General features: G+C 41.5%; 1 protein-coding gene across 1 annotated transcript; it reads left to right on the plus strand.

Moving 5' to 3' along the window:
* The first annotated feature begins 5,174 nt into the window (after window positions 1-5,174).
* SSR3 (signal sequence receptor subunit 3) lies at window positions 5,175-19,707 on the plus strand. Its single transcript, XM_037046675.1, has 5 exons — window positions 5,175-5,377; window positions 6,581-6,707; window positions 12,182-12,280; window positions 17,563-17,694; window positions 18,646-19,707. Exons 1-5 carry the CDS (start codon window positions 5,245-5,247, stop codon window positions 18,710-18,712), a joined length of 558 nt encoding a protein of 185 aa, XP_036902570.1. The 5' UTR covers window positions 5,175-5,244; the 3' UTR covers window positions 18,713-19,707.
* The last annotated feature ends 602 nt before the right edge of the window (window positions 19,708-20,309 follow it).

A 20,309-nucleotide genomic window follows, 5' to 3' on the forward strand; every position in this document is an offset into this window, starting at 1 on the left:
TTATAAATCAAGGGTTTCCACAACCTTCTCCTTGGCTAATTTGCAAGAACCGCTAACAGAACTCAGGAAAGTGCTTTACTTCCTATTAGCAGTTTATTTTAAAGGATCCACCTGTGCAGGAAAAGGGCATCATCTGACAGGTCCGGGGCAGTACCTGCGCAGGGCGATCTGATCATACATTCCTAACCAGGCAGGTCCAGCTGGGTAGTCCCATCCCAGGCTTATAGATCCCTTATTAAAAGGTTAATCTTCACTGTAATCCAGTCCCGTCCATCGTTCTTAGGCTTTGGAAGTGTAATCACCCTGAAGAGAGCACATAATCCTGTTACCTATGTTGTGATTCAATCCCCGCCTGGCTTTCTCCCACTTTCAAGTCATCTGCCTTATATTCCCTCCTTAATTCCAAACGTATAAAAGAGACTGCAAAACTGTCACTCTCCAGAGTGTTCAAGATCTTACCTCTGGCCTGATCATGAGTTTGGCTTAAATAAACTCATAAAAATTCTCTGCAGGTGTGGACATTTCCTAGGTCAACGCACGTTTCAGAAACAGCCCAATAGGGAAAGCGCATCACGGGACAAAGTATGTGGGAGAAGCAGGCAGCTGCCACACTGTCTGCAGATATCCCGCCCTCCCAGCACCTCCACGTGTTCACCAGCCTGGAGACTCTCTGAATCCCATTGCTTAGGGGTTTTAAGGAGGTTCCATTATGTAAATATAATTGATGAGATCATTGGTCATTGGTGATTAAGGTGAATACCATAAGTCAATCTTCGGCCCCTCTACTACCCCCTCCCCAGAAGAGACCAGATCTCATTTGTAGATAAGAGCAGATACCCCGGTCATAGTGCCTACGGTTCAAACTTGACTCTACTACTTACTGGCTGTGGGATCTTAGGTGATCCTAGTTACTATTGTGACCAAAAGTAGTCACTCAGCGTGATCTGATCGTAAACTCCTCACTGGGCAAGTCATGATGGGTAGGTAGTGTTGCATTCACCAACCGCGAGAACAAATGTCGGAGACTTTTGGGGTTCCAAAGATGTTACTTTATTGGCCAAGTTTAACCTGCGCAGGGGCGAACTCTCCAAAGTGTCCGGAGACACGGTGCCCACAAGGGCTGCAAATGAGGGTCGCGCCAAACGCTTACAGGCTTAGGGTTTTAAGGAGGCGCGCAAGCAAGCTGGATACAGAAGCAGATGTGGCGGTTAGCAGTTGGCTCAGGGGCACAATGGGGTTACTTATTATTGGTGAGTTAACTCGTGCACTGGCTCGTGCTCCTTTACCTGATTGGTCAGTTGAGCTCGTGCACAGGGGCAAAATTTCCCTCCCTAGTGACTGTCCAGATGGCTATCTGCCTGACTAACCTTTGCTCTTAAACCACATCCTGGAACACACCCTGCTCTTCGGGCGTGTCCCGGAGCCTCTTTGTGTTAGTTAGTAAAACACCTTTTGCTTCCTTACAGCTATGTTCTGGCTAGTTCCCCTTGCCCTCAACAGGTAGTCCTCCCAGGCCCGTAGCTTCCATAGCAAAAGGTTAATATTTACCTTAAGCCAGACCTGTCCATTGTTCTTCTGCATCTAGAACATACCTTTAAAATGCTAGAGTGATCTTCTCCAAATCTCTCAGAGGTACAACCAGAGCACAATGATCCTGAAATTCCTCCTTGTCATTGCCAGAACACCACCTTGATTTGCCACGTATCGAAATGGTCACTATCTTGTACGCATCAATATAAAAGATGTACCTCTCCATTTTACTTTTTGCTCAATCCTAGAAATTTCCCCTGCCTTGCTCTTCTGCCTCCTTAATCTGTCACCAATGGATTTCACATCTCTTTTTTGTGTTTCATCCTTTGACTCTAAATGTATGCAGAGAACTGCAAAACTGCCATTCTCCAGAGCATTTTCTCAACCCTCTGAGATCTCGCTTCTGGGCTTGCTCTCAATTTGGCACAAGTAAACTCTGATAAACTCTTGTAAGTGTTTTTATAATTTTTATAAGGCTTGGACTTTTTATCACTGGCGCTTTACTAATCTCTACCTCAGTTTCTTCATCTAACAAAGGGGATAATAATAACACTTAGCGTTGCTGCATGGATTAAATTAGATGATGTATGTGAAGGGCCAAACACAGAGCTAGATGCATAACAAAGACTCAATAAATGTTGGTTATTATAATTATAATTATCATGACTGTTATTTGGATACTTCCAAGGGTCTAGCAGGAGGGCCTTTCAGGAGGTAACTTCTTAATATTTGTATGAATCATGAACCAATGATTTAATCATATATCAGTGCCTGAAATGTACTTTGACAGAGTAAATTGTCTTTCATGTAGGACTTTAAAACATTATACCTAGAGAATAATATAACTGTTTTATCTTTTCTTAAAAACCTTATTTCAATAATGAGATTTGCGGTTCCATAAGCTTTATAAAAGAAGCTCCCTCTCCCCCAGATGATTCATTTATTGCTCTTCATAAGGTCTCAGTGAAAAGCTGGCAGTGTTTTTTTTTTCCTTTTCTTTATTGGCTAGGCAATTTGCAGCATCTGCTACAAAAGATACAGTCATTTTTAACTTGCCAGATTTTCTTTCACAAAGCCCTCAGCAGTGGAAGAGAGAAATTTGTTATCCATAACCCTGACAGTAATAATTGTTTTAAATTATTTAAAACAATCTCTCTCTCTCTCTCACCAATCTGATAAGTGTAAAGTGATATGTTGGAAACATTAAGCCTGAAATTCACAGATTAGAAACTTCACGGAAACTTTCACAGAAACTTGCTGATGTGGAATCAAGTCCATCTGGTTCCTTCATAGAGTTGAACTATAGTGAAATAGGCAAAACGCATGAGTATTGCAGATCTTCGTTAGGACAGAATCTATCGTCTATCCTTCTTTTATTGTTTTAGCACATTACTTTGCTTGTCCCATGTGCCATGACCATATATGCCATATGTAAATGACTACATATGCCATATGCCTTAGATATTGCTGCTCTTCCTCAGTGGGTCGAGCACCGGTCTGAGAACCGAAAGTTCGCTGGTTCGATTCTCAGTCAGGACACATGCCTGGGTTGTGGGCCAGGTCCCCAGTTGGGGGTGTGCGCGAGAGGCACCTGATTGATGTTCCTCTCACACATCAATATTTCTCTCCTTCTCTTTCTCCCTCCTTTCCCCTCTCTCTAAAAATAAATAAATAAAATCTTTTAAAAAAAGGAACTAGATAACGTCAAGTGTAAGAAAACACTGCTCTAGTAGTACTTAAGGTGTGCCACTTTGTAGTCTTCATTGTAATCATAAAGCCTTCTCTGTTGTGAGCATCATTGCTTATCATCATTCTTTAACTTATCCCATACAAACTTAAGTTCCTACTTTTTAAAAGATTTTATTTGTTTATTTTTAGAGAGACAGGAAGGGAGGGAGAAAGAGAGGGAGATAAACATGAATCAGTTACTTCTCTCAAGACCCCAACAGGGGCCCTTGCTCACAACCCAGGCTTGTGCTGTGATGGGATTGAACTAAAGACCTTTCGGTTCTCAGACCGGAGCTGAATCTACTGAGCCACACCAGCCAGGGCTAAGTTCCTATTATTTTAGATCCTCTTCTGTTTATATGTATTATCTTTTGGTCTTAAAAGTTTTCTGATTTTATGTCTTATCTTCTTTTCATATATGTATTTTACAATAGCAAGCTGGAAACCTAGCTATGAGGACAGGGCCAAACAGTTTTGCTGATGCATTGGTCATAGCTGGAGAGAGAAAGAACAGAATTAGTGCTGGAACCTAGCATTTTAGCTAGAGCCAATGGGCAAAAAGGGGAGTGATTTATTAAGATAAGAAAAACTGACAGAGGAGTAGGTGGGAAGAGAAAATAAGAGTTTCTTTTACTATCACCATCCCCACGTAATAAAAGAGAAAACATTTTAACATTAAGAAGAGATACAAGTGCATATATTTTAAGATGAATACTTTTAGTTTTCTGAGAAATTCACTACTCTTTTTTTTTCTTTCTCATTTTGCAGTGAATTGATGAAAATTTCTGGCATTTGGGAATGGTTGTTGTAGATAATGGAAGGATTTATAGTCCAGAAAAACTCACTGTGGTACCTACAGAGAGAACTGATTGAAAACATTGAAGACAATGCCATTAGAATGGAATCTGTGGAGGTAGATTGCAATTTGGATGTGATGAAAGAAAAGGATCTATAAATAGGAAAGCTGGAGGTTGAGGAAGTTTTGTCTGAAGTCACTAATGTAGTTGAAAGAAGCTTTTGCTGAGAGTGAAATGCTTGAACTTCATTTTTGAAGGAAAAGTGATAATTTGATGAGTTCAAAATGGTATCCAGCTGTTTTAACAGACATAGTCAGCTTTTTGAGGAGGACTGCCCAGCCGACACGTTGTTTCTACCTAGTATTACGTTTAATTTAGCACGACTCTGGAGACCACACTGCTTTAAAGATTTAGCTGAAATAAAAGTAAGAAAATAGTACTAGCTTGTAAATGCATTATTAGACATATGTTATCTTAATGAGACTGCGAGTCTCTTAAAATTGAAATTGTCTTCTTTTTCTTACAAAGGTAGCCCTTACGGTGAAAAGGGCCCACGCCCAGACCACCACTCCTGCTGGTCCCCCATTCTCAGCTTCTTCACCTGCAAGATAGGGCAATGGATATGAAGACCACAGAATTTCTGAGGATGTTAAATGAAATAATGAATGTGCAAAGGAGAAGGAACTCTACACGTGTTAGCTATACTTATCTTTCTCCTCTTCCTCCTTTCATGCCCCAGTACTGGCTACACAGAGAGGGTACTAACTATTTGATGACTGAATGAGTGATTGTATGACACGAGGCCAGAACTTCTGACCCTGGAATTCCGGACTTGGAAAGAGTCTGTCTATTAGCTGTGAAGTGGACTGTCAATAAAGTTTCGTTAATTAAAAAAAAAAAGCAACCACTAAACTACAAATCCCAGAGTTCTCGTGGAAGTCAAAACATCCAGAGGCTGTCCAGGAATGCGGAAGTCTTGACTGCTCGTCCAATCACGCCGGGAAGTCTGGGCAGCAGTGCCCAGCCTGGCCAATCGTGAGGAAGCTTGCTCCGCGCCGTGAGGGTCCCGCCTCCGCGCTCGGTGCTGACGGGTCTGTAGCGGATACGGCGGCCCCGGGGGCGGAGCCAGAGATCTCCTCCCGGCCTCCCGCCAGGCTGGGCCCTCCCTGGTCTCGGATCCCGCTCCACTATGGCTCCCAAAGGCGCCGCCAAGCAGCAGTCCGAGGAGGACCTGCTCCTTCAGGACTTCAGCCGCAACCTCTCAGCCAAGTCCTCCGCACTCTTCTTTGGGAACGCCTTCATCGTGTCTGCCATCCCCATCTGTGAGTTATGGAAGCAGGCGGGCTAGGGGAGGCCGCCAGCGGGTATAGTTGGGCGGGGACGTGGCAGGGCCTGGCTGAACGGCGAGAGCGCGCACTGGGGCACTGGGGCACTGGGTTTGCGCTCTCCTCAGATCGCCCTGAACTCGGGGAATCACGTAGCCTCTGCCAGTCTCAGTGTTCTCGTCTGGGTTGGCGGTGGGCTGCATTCCACGAAAGTCACTGGTGGAGCTTTTTAGATGTACGCTGGTTCCCGGGCCTCAGTTGCGGGGATTGTGATTCACCAGGCAGCCCCGGCTCTGGTTTTAAACCCTGGTTAAGATCGGGTGCTGACACTCCTGCATAAAGCCTGTTCTCTGTCCCCTTTCCACTCCCCCGCCCCCAACTTTTGTTTGCCGTTAGGAGATCTTAACCTCACATCATTACTTATATTGGAGAACTAATGAATTAAAGAGAGGGAGAGGTTCCCATTAACTCTCGCACTGAATTAGAAGTGTAGCTTTCGGTGTACCGCTTCATACTGCTGAGCATCATTTTCTTACTTTGTTGAGTGAGGTTGGACTAGCGATTTACTTTGTTTAAATTTTTTAGCCATCCTGTTAGAGCAGTTCTCACTTGGATGGGAAAACTCTGCAGATTTGGCCAAAGGTTTTTTTAAGGGCTCAGGTTTCCAGAATTTGAATTTCCCTTCTCTCTCACTGCTGCACTCTTGTTGGGCATTCAAATCCAGATTTGGATTTTGTGTTTTTGTTGTTGTTGTTGTTTTTGTTCAGTAAAACCCAGCGCTCAGTTTACATGGTGTGAGGCCCTTGTGTTTCAGTGGCAGCACTGAGCGTGCCTTGAGTTCAGATAACGGCCACGTCAGCAGGTAAACTGTGCCTCAGGACTGCACATGGCATTTTGGAATGGCCTGTATTTAGCTTAATAGTACCCCGATGCATGAACTTGAAAGTCAGAATTGTGGTTTAGTTGAGCCAGAGTTCTCATTTTAGAAGACACAGAAATCTCATCTGGAAGGTTATGTTTTTCAAGTGTTCTGAATTTGATAAGGTTGAGACTGTAACTTTTTACTGGATATTCCACTTAAGAAGTTCCTCATACGCTATATTAGATCCCCTAACCCAGACTGTGTTTCACCAGCAGGCCTTTATAACTGGGTGGTAATCTTTTGGTTTTTTTTGTTCTCCCCCCTTTTTTTATCTTCAGGGTTGTACTGGCGAATATGGCATATGGATCTTATTCAGTCTGCTGTTCTGTATAGTGTGATGACCCTAGTAAGCACTTACTTGGTAGCCTTTGCCTACAAAAATGTGAAATTTGTTCTCAAGCACAAGTAAGTATATTTTTCAAGTGAAATTGTGATGCATTTTTATGTAGTAGGATGTCTTGAAGACCATTTGTGTTTGTGTAGGTTTCAATAAGCACTAATTTGAGGTCTATGTGTATCTGTATTTGGGGGGAAGGCACCCTCATGCTATGAAGAATTACTAACTTGAAGCAGACTTCTAACACTGCTATGAACGTCGGTTTTGAGTGGAATTAGATCACTTTAGCACTATTTGTAGTCATGGAGTTTAATCAGAAAAACAAAACCACTGAATAAATTAACATTTCAAAAGCAAATGGAATTCTATCTGGAAAGTATTGTTCCAGGCTCTCCATGTTCTATTTTTGGATGTGTAAAAAGTGGTCTAGTTGTTATTAAACCCTAACGTTTTTATGCTAATTACATTTTTTCTTATGAGTATATAGAAATATAAAAGGTTGCCATATCGCCTCTAAGATCACAAATATTATACATCATTTTTAAAAATGTCTTTAATTCCCACCCAGTGATATGTGTTTCTTCCATTGCTTTTAGATGGAGAGGAAAGGAGGGAGTGAGAGAGGGAGAGGAGAAAGGAATGGGAGGGTGAGGGAGGGGGAGAGGACCAATCAGTTTCCCCAAACTGGGGTCCATTCCTGCCACTGAGGTATGTGCCCTCAAGGGGAATTGAACCCTCAGACTTCTGGTGTACAGGACAGTGCTCCGACTGAGGGACCCACCCTGCCGGAGCATAAAATATATCATTATTTTAATGATAGCGTTTGAGAAGAAAACCCAAGCCACACAACTACACATTTATACGTTTATTATAAACAACACCTACTCTGGTTTCATAAAGGTCAAAATGTGGGAGAAATGGTCAGAGCTTAAGGAAAAGTAGTAACATTTGTTACTTCCAAGTGCTGGGGTTCTCATGGGAAACAGGTGTCAGTTAATGTTTAATTGGAGAAGGCGCCCATTGAGGTTGCTTTCATGCACCCTTCCCGACTTGCTTCAGGATAGCCAGGATATTTCTCTGTTTCCTTCATGGAGCCTTCTTGGTTTTCTATTTCTTTCTTTCTTGTTGTTGTTCAAGTGCAGTTTTCTCCATTTTTCCCCTCCACCACTACCCCTGCCTGCGCCCCAGTCATCAAGGCAGTTGGAATTTTGTGGAGACTGAAGTACCAGTGTGCCTCACGTGCGCTTCATCTTTTCATTCCCGTAGTTCCCGCATAGTTCCCATAGTTCCCATAGTTCCCATAGTTTCTGCTCGGATCGCTGTAGCAGTCTCTGTCTAGTCTTTTAAAGCTTGAGACCTTCTGTGCCCTGCCCAGTACAAAGCACTTACATAATCCTTACCATTCATGTGAACTGTAGGTACTACTCTTGCTTTATTGGAATAACAAGTATGTATTCATCCTTACCAGCCATCATTTTTATCCTCTCACTCTCCTACTTAAAACTCCCCACAGCCTTCTCTTCCCTAACTGTATTAAAGCCGCATTCTTCCAGGCCCCGGGGATGCAGGTCGGCTGCCTCCGTCCAGCGTGGCCGCTTGGGCCTTAGCTCTTCTTACTCAGCCTCCGTGTCATCCTTTGGAAGGGTTTTGTGCCCTCCCTCATTTCTAATTGTCTTTCTTCCTTTCCATTCTTATATCTCTGTTATTTGAAGAGTCGAGAATCTTTTCCAGAGAAATTCTTCCCAGGTGTGTTGTCTCTGAGTTAGGGTCTTTCTGCTGACAAGGAATAGAAACAGAGTAAAGTGATCTCAGTTACTGGGGGTTTGTGGTCAGGAGGACAGAACAGGCTCCGCAGCTGGAAGTGGCCCCGGCTGCTATTCCAGACGCACATGGGAGCTCAGGTTGTGCGTGGCTGCGGTTTTCTTTGGCCAGTAGAGTGATGGGCCACCCTTGTCGTCTTTCTGCTTGGCAGTCCCTCTTCCCCAGCCGCCACTCCAGGACTCAGCCACCTCCGCCCGTGCTGTTCTGGGCTGTCTTCCCCGTGAGGCAGCACTTTCTGTGGATGGTGAGCTCTCGGAGTGGGCATCTCGTACAGCCCACCCTTTGGGATCCCCTGGAACTCAGTCCCTTTGGGACTTGGCATTTTTCGCTTGTTCTGCGTATCACTTCTTACTCACTTTTTGGAATCAAAATCGTTCTTTTTGCCTTCTCATTTCTACTTTGGGCTTCTTGAGGGCAACTGCCGTATATATATTTTTTATATTACTTAAAACACTTATGGGTACATCTATTTCAGTAAATATTTCAATGGATTACTCATTTAATAGATTCTATCAGTGAAATTATATTTTAATCATAGTTTTGGTTCAGTACTAAATATTGCCACTGACCTTGAAACTCCTATAGATACGAAAGAAACTTAAAGCTCAGAGACCGAGGGGGATGCTGAGTGTGGATGGATACAAGTGATAGAGGGCAGATGACTCTTCACAGCCTGGATTTCAGTCCCGGCTCTGTTGTTTGTACATGTATAACCTTGGGTGTGTGTCTTGCCTTTCTAGATCTCAGATTACTGAGCTGTAAAATCAGGATACTAATGGTGCCTCATAGGATGATGAGGATTAAATATGATAATGTGTGATATCATAAGCAGTGTCTGTCACATAGTAACTGTTTATGTGCAGTGTTGGAGAGTTTGGGGGTCAGAGCCCTTCGAATTTTTTTTGAATTGGCATGACCTAAAAAATGTTTGCAAAAAAAAATGTGTTTAGAAATTATATAGGTACTATTGTTTTTAAATATTTAATTAATTAATTTTTTGAGAGAGGGGAAGGGAAAGAGAGAGAAATACCAGTGTGTGGTTGCCTCTCACACGTCCCCCATCGGCCCCCGCAAGTAGGGAACTGGCCTGCAACCCAGGCATGTGTCATGACTGGGGGTTGAGCTGACGACCCTTGGGTTTGCAGGTCAGAGCTCAATCCACCGAGCCACACCAGCCAGGGCCATAGGTAGTATTTTTATTTTTTTTCATTCTGGAAAGGTTCAGACATACTGATGTTAAAAAAATAATAGAAAATATAGTTGATTTTGTGGGTTATCTCAGTTGGCTGAATAGTGAGCCATTGGAGTGACCTCTATTTTTTTACACTATTCAGTACTGAGTGAGGTTTGTTCTCTAACATCTTTAAGACCAGAGGGTAGGGCTTCTTGAGTTCTAATAAACCTGCAGTGTGGTTGTCGAATATAGAATTTTAGACCCAGGAGAGAAACTATTTATCTGGCTCAGTCTCTTCAGGAGAATTTGTCGTGTGAACAGATGACTGACTCTCTGCCCTAAAGAGAGTCCCCTAAGGACTCTCTGCCCTTAGAGATAACCGACTTTTTCGAAAATAGTTTATTCCTGGTGTCCTGACAGTTGCGGGGGGGCGGGGACGTGCACATGGGTATTTTTTCTCCCTCTCTTCAGCTAAGAAAGGTTTCTGCTATAAACCATGTGCATTTCTTTTCAGTTGGTCGTTCTTGGAAAAGAGTGGGCTTTATGTGAAGGTCAGAAACACTGAATGCCTGGTCTACTAGTGCGGTTCAGAACTTTGCCATCAGTCAGGTGGAGTTGGATTTCTGGGAGGAAAAAGTACATTATAGTGTCCTAAAGTACCTCTTAAAAAGATAGCTGTCTGCCCCCTTAGCTGCCTTTTTCTTTAGGTTTCAGAACTCAGTTTCCCTTTATCTGTTTTTCTTAGACAAGTTGATTTTCTTCCCTCCAGTTATCAATTTGTAGAAAAATACTTTAGTTGAAACTGACCAAAGGTTTTCTTTTTTTTAAGATTAAACTTTATTTATTTTAATGACATGATTTATATATATATATTTTAGATTTTATTTATTTCTCTTTAGAGGGGAAGGGAAGGAGAGAGGGAGAGAAATATCAATGTATGGTTGCCTCTTGTGTGTCCCCTGCTGGGAACTGGCCTGCAACCCAGGCATGTGCCCTGACTGGGAATTGAACCGCAATCCTTTGGTTCGCAAGCCCGCACTCAATCCACTGAGCTATACCAGCCAGGGCTCGAAGGTTTTCTTGTAACAAAGTTGGTTCTAACCTGGTTCTTGGGTCAGATATAGAGATAGAGACATAGGTAAAACCAGATGGAATTTGTACCTGATTTGTGTCTCAGAAGCTCTTATAGTTAAAGGAAGGTTGAAAACTGTTGCCTTCAGTGATCTTCGGCTTTTTTTCCAGGAAGCCATCCTGATTTCTCCAGTAGTTCGTGGTGCACGAAGCAGAACCAAATGTAGCACAGCCACAGGGACTGATTAACTGAACACGGGTCGAACAGATTTCTCTCTCTGCAGTTCACATTCTGTTGTTTTTAATAACATCTCAGTACCGTGTCAGATGTTTTTCATGGTGGGACTCTGTATGTAACTGTTACGTGTTGCTTGCATTCAGTTTTTACTTTTTGTTGTATTTTATGGCTAATAAGTTTTTCCTGTAGTGTGAAAAATATATCATATTAAATTTAACTCATAATCTTTGGGAGACTTTTTGTATCTCATAGCTTAAATTTTATCTTTCATTGGCAATCTCATCTGATAAAATTCATCATATATATATTTTTAAAGCATTTTTTTAAAAAGATTTTAATTTATTTATCTTTAGAGGGGAAGGGAAGGAGAGAGGGAGAAAAATATCAATGTATGTTTGCCTCTCATGTGTCCCCTGCTGGGAACTGGCCTGCAACCCAGGCATGTGCCCTGACTGGGAATCGAACCACGATCCTTTGGTTTGCAGGCCCGCGCTCAATCCACTGAGCAACTCAGCCAGGGCCATCATATATATTTTTTGATGAGTATATATTTAATTTCTCTTTAATCTGACTTGTCACTGAAGACTCTGATCTGATTGATATTTTGAATATATTATTTCCAACCTTTTCTGGCCAATTCCATAGTACCTTTTTATGCAACTCTCAAACCAGTGGTCCATTTAACTAAAAGTGGTGTGGTTGGTCCCTGACCACGTGGTTTTATTTCTCACTAGTGAAATTGTCCTTTGGAGTGGAGTTAAAAGCATTACTTTCAGATATTACAGCTGTTAATTTCCCTTTTGTTTTTTTAAGCTTAGTTTTCTCTCCCATTATTTACTGGAATTAAAATCATACATCATTTGCTTATGCCTTGTCAAATTTATTTGTTGAACAGTTAAATTATAGGCTGAAACAAAATGGGTTCATATGATTCATAACTAAACTGTGCTAATGCAATTTGACTTCAGTTTCCATATTAAATACATAAACTTTGGAAAATTCTTCCTTTTAAGCAGAAACGAAACACATAACTAATAAACTGTATCTTGGAAGTTTCTCGAACTCCCTCTCTTTTGGCTAATGCAGTGTAATAAACTTGGAACTTTCTGTACAGTTTACTTTTTTGAAATGTAAAGTATTATACAGTTGCCAATACAAAATATGAGAACAGGGTGTTCCTGAGAGATAGTGATGTTCACTCCCAGAGCACATGGAAACATTTTTTCTTTTCCTTCCAGAGTAGCACAGAAGAGGGAAGATGCTGTTTCCAAAGAAGTGACTCGGAAGCTTTCTGAAGCTGATAATCGAAAGATGTCTCGGAAGGAAAAAGATGAAAGGTTTGACTCCTTATTGAAACTGTTTGTGGTGATCACAAAAAAAGGGATACTTTGTAGAAAATACATTTTTGATTTCTGCTTTGAGAATGTGGGTGTTGGGATTGAATGAGGCCAACATTGGTTTTGTAGAAGAGGGCAGTAATGGGAGTAACTGACTTTGAGTTTTTATCACTACCAGATACTTTCCTTTGAGTTGTATACACAGTTCTCATATTTCTCTAAAGAGCGCTAAGTTAGGTACTATGGTTATCTCCATTTTACATCTCAGGAAACTGAGGTACGGGAAGCTTGAGGGACTTGCCTGTAGCCAGAGATTGGCTTGTGGTGAAGCCCTGGTAAGAACAAATGTGGTCTGGCTTGTGCTTCTAACTGCCTTGCTGCTGACTTAGCTGTGTGACCTTGGGCTCATCGCCTAACCCCTCTGGGTCTGAAGAGTTTATATTGTCTTGTGTGCTAGTATTTTTAGGTGGTGTTTCTGTTACTGAGCTTTCAGTCTGGGTTATCTGCTCTGGTTGGGAAAAAACTCAACCTTCAGCATGTTTGTTAGCCCTAGCCCCGACCCTGATTTTTCCTATCAGCTGCTCTTAGAAGGGTTAATAAACAGGCTAACATCTGAGTAGCAGAAGTCTCTGAATGATCAAGCAGACTTGTCCTTCAGAGTTGCCAGATGGTTGAGTAGAGTCATGAATCGAGGCTGTTCTCATGGATCTTAAGTTTTAGTATCTACAGAGTGGTTTGTGAAATGTAATTTTTATCCCACTTTGCTTCAGAAAGACTTGTGGGGATTTGCGATATCAAAGTGCTTATACAACAAAACAATGCAGTTTTAAAAGGGCAGAAGCCATTTAAGAGTAAGAGAGAGTAGGCGAGGACCTCAGAGTTAGTAATAGCAGTTGAGCACTCAACTTAGCTCTGAGCTTCCAAGTGTCCGGGGAAGCATCTGGGCCGGGGCTGCTGCCATTGTCCGATGAGAAGCTGTATGCACGTCCTCCTGAAAAGAAACTTTCCTGGCGCTGAGTCTTGGAAGGACTTTATCAAGTGGATCCATATTTAAGGAACACCAAGTAACTCAATGAACAAGGTCTTCATTTTGGAACGGCACCCAGACATTATTGCAGTGGTTATCTCCTATGGATCCTTTATAAAACTGTAGCCACTGTACTAAAACCATGGCCCGGAAGGCCTTTTCTCAGAGAGCAGCTTTAATGAGGTCTGGCTGCATAGCTTTCTGATTGCAAATTTTGGCATAGGGATGGAGGTTAGAGAATCTCGAGCACTTTTTAAAAAACTTTTTATTGAATTATAATGAGAATAATAGTTCTTAAATTGGAGTGCATATCTTAGTTACCCAGTTTCAAAATACTCATTATAGCTCTTACAGGTTTCAGGTGGTTATTATATCAGAGATAGTAAGTGCGTCTCATCTGCCCACTGCAGACTTGCCTGATTTGGTCTGGTACTTGTTCTTGGTTCTGGGATGTGTTGTATTTTTTCAGCGTTGTATTCACTTGGTCACTACTAATGGATCAGAATTGGAATTGGAAGTGAAACCTCTGTGCCGTCTGATATTTCAAAGGAGGATGAAGAGGAGGTTTCACTGACACATAAAATACAGAGTGTTAGAAGATTATGAAATTTCTATTCTTGTTCTTAGTAAAAATTTGAGCTATTCGTTTTGTATTTCTCTCACAAAAGCCACACTAGATGTAGTTGTACCCAGGTCTATACTCATGACTCACTCTGCTAAGTGAGACCACAATTCCTATTATGATCTACTGTTTTTGCTTTTCAAAGGAGAGATTTGATTTAAGAGAAGGCAGGGATGCATATCTATCCAATCTCCATCTACGATCATTTAGAGTATGTGGTACATGGCACTTTGAAACTGCTTTGCCATTCATTCATGGAGGAAATTAGCAAAGGAGAATCAAAATTTCATTGATATTTGCCTCAGGGTGTGATTGTAATTTCTCCTTGACTTACCAGTGATCTCTCATTTACCATTATCTGATTATAACAGTTGTTGAGTTTGGTCCCGACTTTTGTCTTGTAGTAAGAAGTGCTCCTTGGAAAAATGACTCCTTGGGGAGTGCTCTCCCAAATTAGATTTCCTGACAGTGAACTTTTGTCAGAAGCGTTGCTGGTGAGGCCACGTGGGAGTCCTAATTTTTTTCAAAATGAACCAGAATATGTGTGGACTAGAAAAAGTTCTAGAAGCTGTCATGCAGTCCTGACTCCCATACACTGACACAACACCTTGTTACATTGGGAACTGGGGTTGAGCTATTTCTTCCATCAAAACTATTCTGAAGATGTTTCTGATTCAGGGGCGTGGCAGGGAGTTAGGGAGAAGGTGCTGTGATAGAGGCCGGGTAACATAATCAGCCATAGTAAAGGCACACTAATAGCCAGTACAAGGAACCTCTCTTCGTTGGGTCTTGTGCCACAGTCTTAAAAACAGAGACAATTGTTCTGTCTTTTAAACCATGTTGGGTTTATGCATCTTTCTGAGTTGGTGTTTCCTTTGATCAGTCAGTGTTAGAATGGTGTAAGGTATCTCACCCCATTCCAAGTCATACAACATATGTGTGTGTATATATTTTAAGGATTTTTCTTCATTTATTTTTAGAAAAAGGGGTAGGGAGGGGAAAAAAGAGGAAGAGAAACATCGATGTGTTAGAAAAAACATCAATTGCTTGCATCTCACACGCCCTCAGCCAGAGACCTGGCCTGCAACCCAGGCATGTGCCCTGACCCGGAATCAAACCAGCAACCTTTTGGTTTGTGGAGTGACGCCTAGCCCACTGAGCCACACCAGTCAGGGTCAAGTCATATATGTTTTTACATTTAAACTTCTCCGAAGTCAGAAGTTATTTTATGGTTGATGGCTGCATTGAATGTAATATTCTTCACTTCTCCCACAGTTATAGTAATTGGAGATTTATTAAGTTAACGGTATTCATAGAATTAAGGAAATATGGCATATATGTTGGAGACTGCGAATTTCTTATGATGGAAATAAAGCACAAATACTCTTTGTTTAGCTCCTGTATATAGCCACACTTGTTGACTCTGGATGAGAATATTTGCTGAATAAAATGGGGCATCTTCCAGTGACATTAGCCATAGTCTCGTCCTTAGGATAGTGACAGGTGTCTGTGATCTGGCCCCAGAGTAGTGTATTTTGGTTATTTTGGTGGGGCGGGGGGGGACAAAGCATCAATGGCAGGGGCTTTCAGTTTCTCAGTAATGACCCACAATAAAAAGTAAATGTTTCCTTTTCACCAAATACACTCACACATACGCACATGTAATGTTTCACAAAACAGTAATTGCCTTACTGTATGTGATGCACTCGATATTTCTGCTCTTTCCTATATGTTTTTTAAATACGAGGCAAGAAAAAGCTGGAGGAGTTCACCACCACCAAACCAGTTACCACATATGTTAACAGGACTTCCATAAGAAGAAGAAAAAAAATGAATATGAAAATGTTACAAAGAAAAAACCTCATTGACAAAGCAAACACAATAAAAGCAGTGAGTCAGCCGACACTACAGCTAGTGTAAAGGTTAAAAGACAAAAGTAGGAAGATCATGTGTAATTACAATAATAAGTTAAGGGAAATAGACACACACACACAAAGTAAAAAATAATGATAAAAACATAAATGTGGAAGGGATTAGTAAAAATGGAAGTGATTTTAGAATGTGTTTGAACTTAAGTGACAATCAACAACTTACAGAATTCTGTAAACATAGCTGGGTATATATGAAGCACTTTGTTACCACAAACCAAAAATCTACGAGAGATATACCAGAAATAAAAGAAACAAATCAAAACATAACACTGCAAAAAGTCACCAACATAGACGAGAAGAGAGCAAGATAATAAGAAAGGAACATGGAAGAACTACAAAAACAATAAAGAAGAACGATTAATGAAAGTAATAATGCTATATCAATGATTGCTTCAAATATATTGGATTAAATGCTCAAATCAAAAGACAAATGAATAAAGATGAGGTGCATATATATATATATATTATAAAATAAAGTATTGCTTGGCTATAAAAAACAAGGAAGTCTTACTATTTACAAGAACATGAATGGACCTAGAGGGTATTATACTAAGTGAAATATGTCGGAGAAAGACAAATACAATATGATTTCACTTATATATGGAATCTAAAAAACAAAACAAACATGGATATAGAGAACATTTTGATGGTTGCCAGAAAGGGGGGAGGGCTAGGTGGAAAAGGTGAAGGGATTAAGAAGTACAGACTGACAGTTCCAGAAGACTCTCAGGGATTTTAAGTACAGCTTAGTGAGTACAGTGAAAAACACTGTAATAACTGTATGTGGGTGCCAGACTTATCGGTGGGTGGGTCACTTTGTAAGTTACATAAATGTCTAACCACTATGTACTTCTGAAACTAATACTGCCACTGAAAAATAGAAATATTTAAAAATAAACAAACAAGGGCTGGTCTCAACCCACTGTTATTTTCCATAAGCATTGAATCCACTCTTTTGATTTCAAGTCCCACTAATGGGTTGCAACTTACCCTTTTAAAAACTACTTTACAAAGAAATTAACCAAGAGACATAAAGGCTTCCTTATTCACAAGCACCCTGGCAGTTCCCGCTGCCCACGTGAAGAAAAGATTGATAGAGTACTAGTGAATGAATAAAATATAATGGGTAAAGTGGATTAAAAAGAGTAAATGGGTTTTACAAAAGTTAAAGTATCCTAACGATCAAGCAGGTTTTTTGTTTGACTTAAGTAGAAATGGCTAAAGGTAGTCATGAACAAGTCTCTCTTGTGAGGCCTCAGCTAGTTTTGTTCTGGGGACTGTATTATAAAGTGTAATATTGAAGGCTGTGACATCTGTTGGCTGGACAGTCTCAAGCCAGCCAACAGCCAAGGAACCTCTATCAGGCTGCCGCTGGCCAAGTTTGTGTTAGGTGAGGACCTAGAGCAAGGTGCCTGTTTTAGCTGATGAAATCAAGCCAAATTGATCAATCACCCCCTTTATCCAAAGCCCCGACTGCCTGGGTAAAAAGGTAACTTACCCAGCAACTGTTTTCTTCGTCATCAATAGAGTGAAATACCTTTTTCAGTATAAGGGACAGTGCTGACTAAATTTAATAGTGAAACACACATTCTGCCCAGAACACTGAAGGAAAAAGTAACCTTACTATGAAGTAGAGCCATGTGGTATTAAAATTTTTTAATACATATTTATAAACCTGATTGACTTGTTTCTCTGTCTGCAGAATCTTGTGGAAGAAGAATGAAGTTGCTGATTATGAAGCTACGACATTCTCCATCTTCTACAACAACACTCTGTTCCTGGTCTTGGTCATCGTTGCATCCTTCTTTATATTGAAGAACTTCAACCCCACAGTGTATCCTTTTACTGGCCGATTATGGTTTTTTAGAAGTCTAGAAACAGTAGTGTGTTTTGGTTTTATACAGGGAGTCAATTTATTAAACAGGCTGTGACCTTAGGCAAGTTTCTTAGCATTTAAAATAAGGGCTTTGGTTTGATATAAAATTCTGTCGAGTTAATAAATTACGACTTCGTGGTATGTAACAGTAGGCAGCCTCACAGATACGTGCACCTATTTAAAAAGAGTTCCGAGGAACAAAGGCAGACTTTCTTCCTGTGGTAGCTCCCGGTGTAAGCCATGTAAGCCGTGGGTCTCTTGCTACTTTGGAGATCGGGGTCGGGGGGTAGCCAGAGCAGTTAAATAGGCACATTTCATAATATCCTAACAGTGTTTCAGGCTGCTCTTAAATCGAACTTATGCGCAAGAATCAGTCTTCTCTCGTTACGGTAATTTATTAAAGGTGTTATTTGGGAATGTGCAGCCACGAGATTAACAGTTGGAGATTCTGCTGTACTGATCAGGCACCCTTCACCTTGTACCTTCTGGGAGTACCTCGGTGGTTCCTCCCAGCCTGGTCCCCAGGCCAGAACCTCCTTCCCTTTACAGGCCCATGGTAGCCAATACAGTGACGGATGGGGACTCTTATTTTTTCTTTGCTGTGGAGGGGAGAAAGCAAAACAAGTCTCTTCTTACATGCTTTGATCAGCTCTTCTGAAGGTTAAATAGAATTCAGATATTTCGTTTGTGATCTCAAGTCCAATTTTAAAATCGGTACACATTTCTTGTGAACATTCTGTATTTTTTATAGTCTTCCGACTTGTAAATTATGTTTGCAGACAGTGGGACTATATACCACACAGAGTGTCAGGAGGGAAGCAGTATATTCCAAAGAGATGGGCTCTTTTTTGTTTTGTTGAAAAACTGATTCTGGGTTCTTAGTTTTTCCTTAACATTAAATTCTTACAGGAACTATATTCTCTCCATAAGTGCTTCATCAGGTCTCATCGCCCTCCTGTCTACTGGCTCCAAGTAGATAGACCACGTCATTCGCAGCCCCCAGCCCCGTGTCTCCAGGCGGCCTGTGCTGTATGAAAAGCAGTGGGGTGGTCAGGGTGGGAAACACATACGATGTTTTTATGGTCTGCAGTTTGAAGGTTTGAAAAACCCAGTACAGTGTAATTTAATATTTGTTTATTGGCTCTTTTTTGACAGATGGTTGAAATTACGTGAGTTGAAAGGGACACTCAGAGAACCAGGACACTTATTAAAAGGCAAAGTGTGTCTCCCAACGTGCTGTAATCACAAGGGGAGAAAATAACTTGTTTCTTTGATTTGTCAGAGGTCACAGTAACCTGGACTGAACTGTTGTTATTTGTAATAGTAGCAAGAAGTTAACTGCTGGTTCTGTGTGTTCCAACACAATATTACAACTGTTTTGGAACCAGAAATACCAGAATGAATCCTCTTCCTTCCCCTTTCCCCCGGCTGGGGGGCGGGACTGAACTTCATGTTTACAATTCTCTGAATTTGTGATTTGAAATAACTCAATTAAAGTTAAAAACACGGTTTCTCAACTTTGGGGAAGAGAAACTTGTGGAAAAGTTCTTTTTTAAACAAGAAGAGAGGCAAGCCACAGCAGTGACTACCGACAGTGCCCGGGCGTATGAGGGTTGCCCTGGGGGTTGAGGACGCCCTGTTGGGCTGTGGAGCTTCGGCCGTGGGCAGCCAGGGAGGTCAGTTTGACCCTCCCGTGCTGGTTTGACTTGTTGGCAGACTGGCACTGTTTTCTCGGAGCTGGAGGGTTGGTCCGTAAGAGAGTGAGCCTCTTTCTTGAATATTGACATGTAAAAGACCAGAGTAATTTTTATGATCTTAGCTCCAGAATTGGAAGAGCATTCCAAGGAATGAAAGTGATTTTAGTGCTCGTCAGCATTTTCCCACTCAGACGCTCATATATTTGACCTTTCAGTCCACAGGTTCCCATTGATTGTGAATAAAATATTGATCTGTTCAGCCCTTGGGGGTCCAGCCAAGAATCATTTCTTTTTTTAACCAGTGTGTGTACATATGTTATTTTCTGTGTGTGTCATGATGTGAAAAGGTTTGGGAAGCTCCTGGAATCCCAGGTGACAGTGGTTTCATATTCCTTTTAGCCTTGACCACATCCAATATTCCTTAGAAGCAGTACCTCAAAGGAAATCTATTTCTCATTCCTAACCCTAGTTTTAATCTTCCCTTCCCACTTCTGAATTTGAGATGAATGTTGCAAATACTACTTGCTGCTTTTTTTATAACTTTTTTATAGAAAGAGTCATCAGGAGCTCATGTTTTACTTCCAGGCAGTTAGGTGTTTGGTGAGGTCCCCACCCAGAACTCAGAAGGAGGACAGGGAGGAGTACCTTGCGTCGTGGCCCAGGTCGTCAGCGTCTGTAGTGGAGGATTCTGTTCCGTCGCTGCTTCTAGAAGTTCGCAGTCATTTCCTCTGGTGCATCGTTACCCACGCGCCCTCACTGGCCAATAGTGAATGGGGATGTCAGGAGAGCTCCACTGCCAGGTAGAGGGGCACATAAGAGGTTTATTTTTATGTTTAACCTTTTTTCCCCTGTTGATAAATAACCATCAGTAGTTTG

Source organism: Sturnira hondurensis, unplaced genomic scaffold (genome assembly GCF_014824575.4).
Source record: "Sturnira hondurensis isolate 20B ecotype Veracruz unplaced genomic scaffold, ASM1482457v3 Scaffold0005279, whole genome shotgun sequence".
In the NCBI taxonomy this organism is placed as follows: Eukaryota; Metazoa; Chordata; class Mammalia; order Chiroptera; family Phyllostomidae; genus Sturnira; species Sturnira hondurensis.

Bases quoted from the DNA above. Each gene is read 5' to 3' on its own strand.
- SSR3 (XM_037046675.1), top strand. From the start codon at position 5,245: ATGGCTCCCAAAGGCGCCGCCAAGCAGCAGTCCGAGGAGGACCTGCTC. The intron at 6,708-12,181 runs GTAAGTATATTT...TTTTCCTTCCAG, and splicing joins AAATTTGTTCTCAAGCACAA to AGTAGCACAGAAGAGGGAAG. The intron at 12,281-17,562 runs GTTTGACTCCTT...CTCTGTCTGCAG, and splicing joins CGGAAGGAAAAAGATGAAAG to AATCTTGTGGAAGAAGAATG.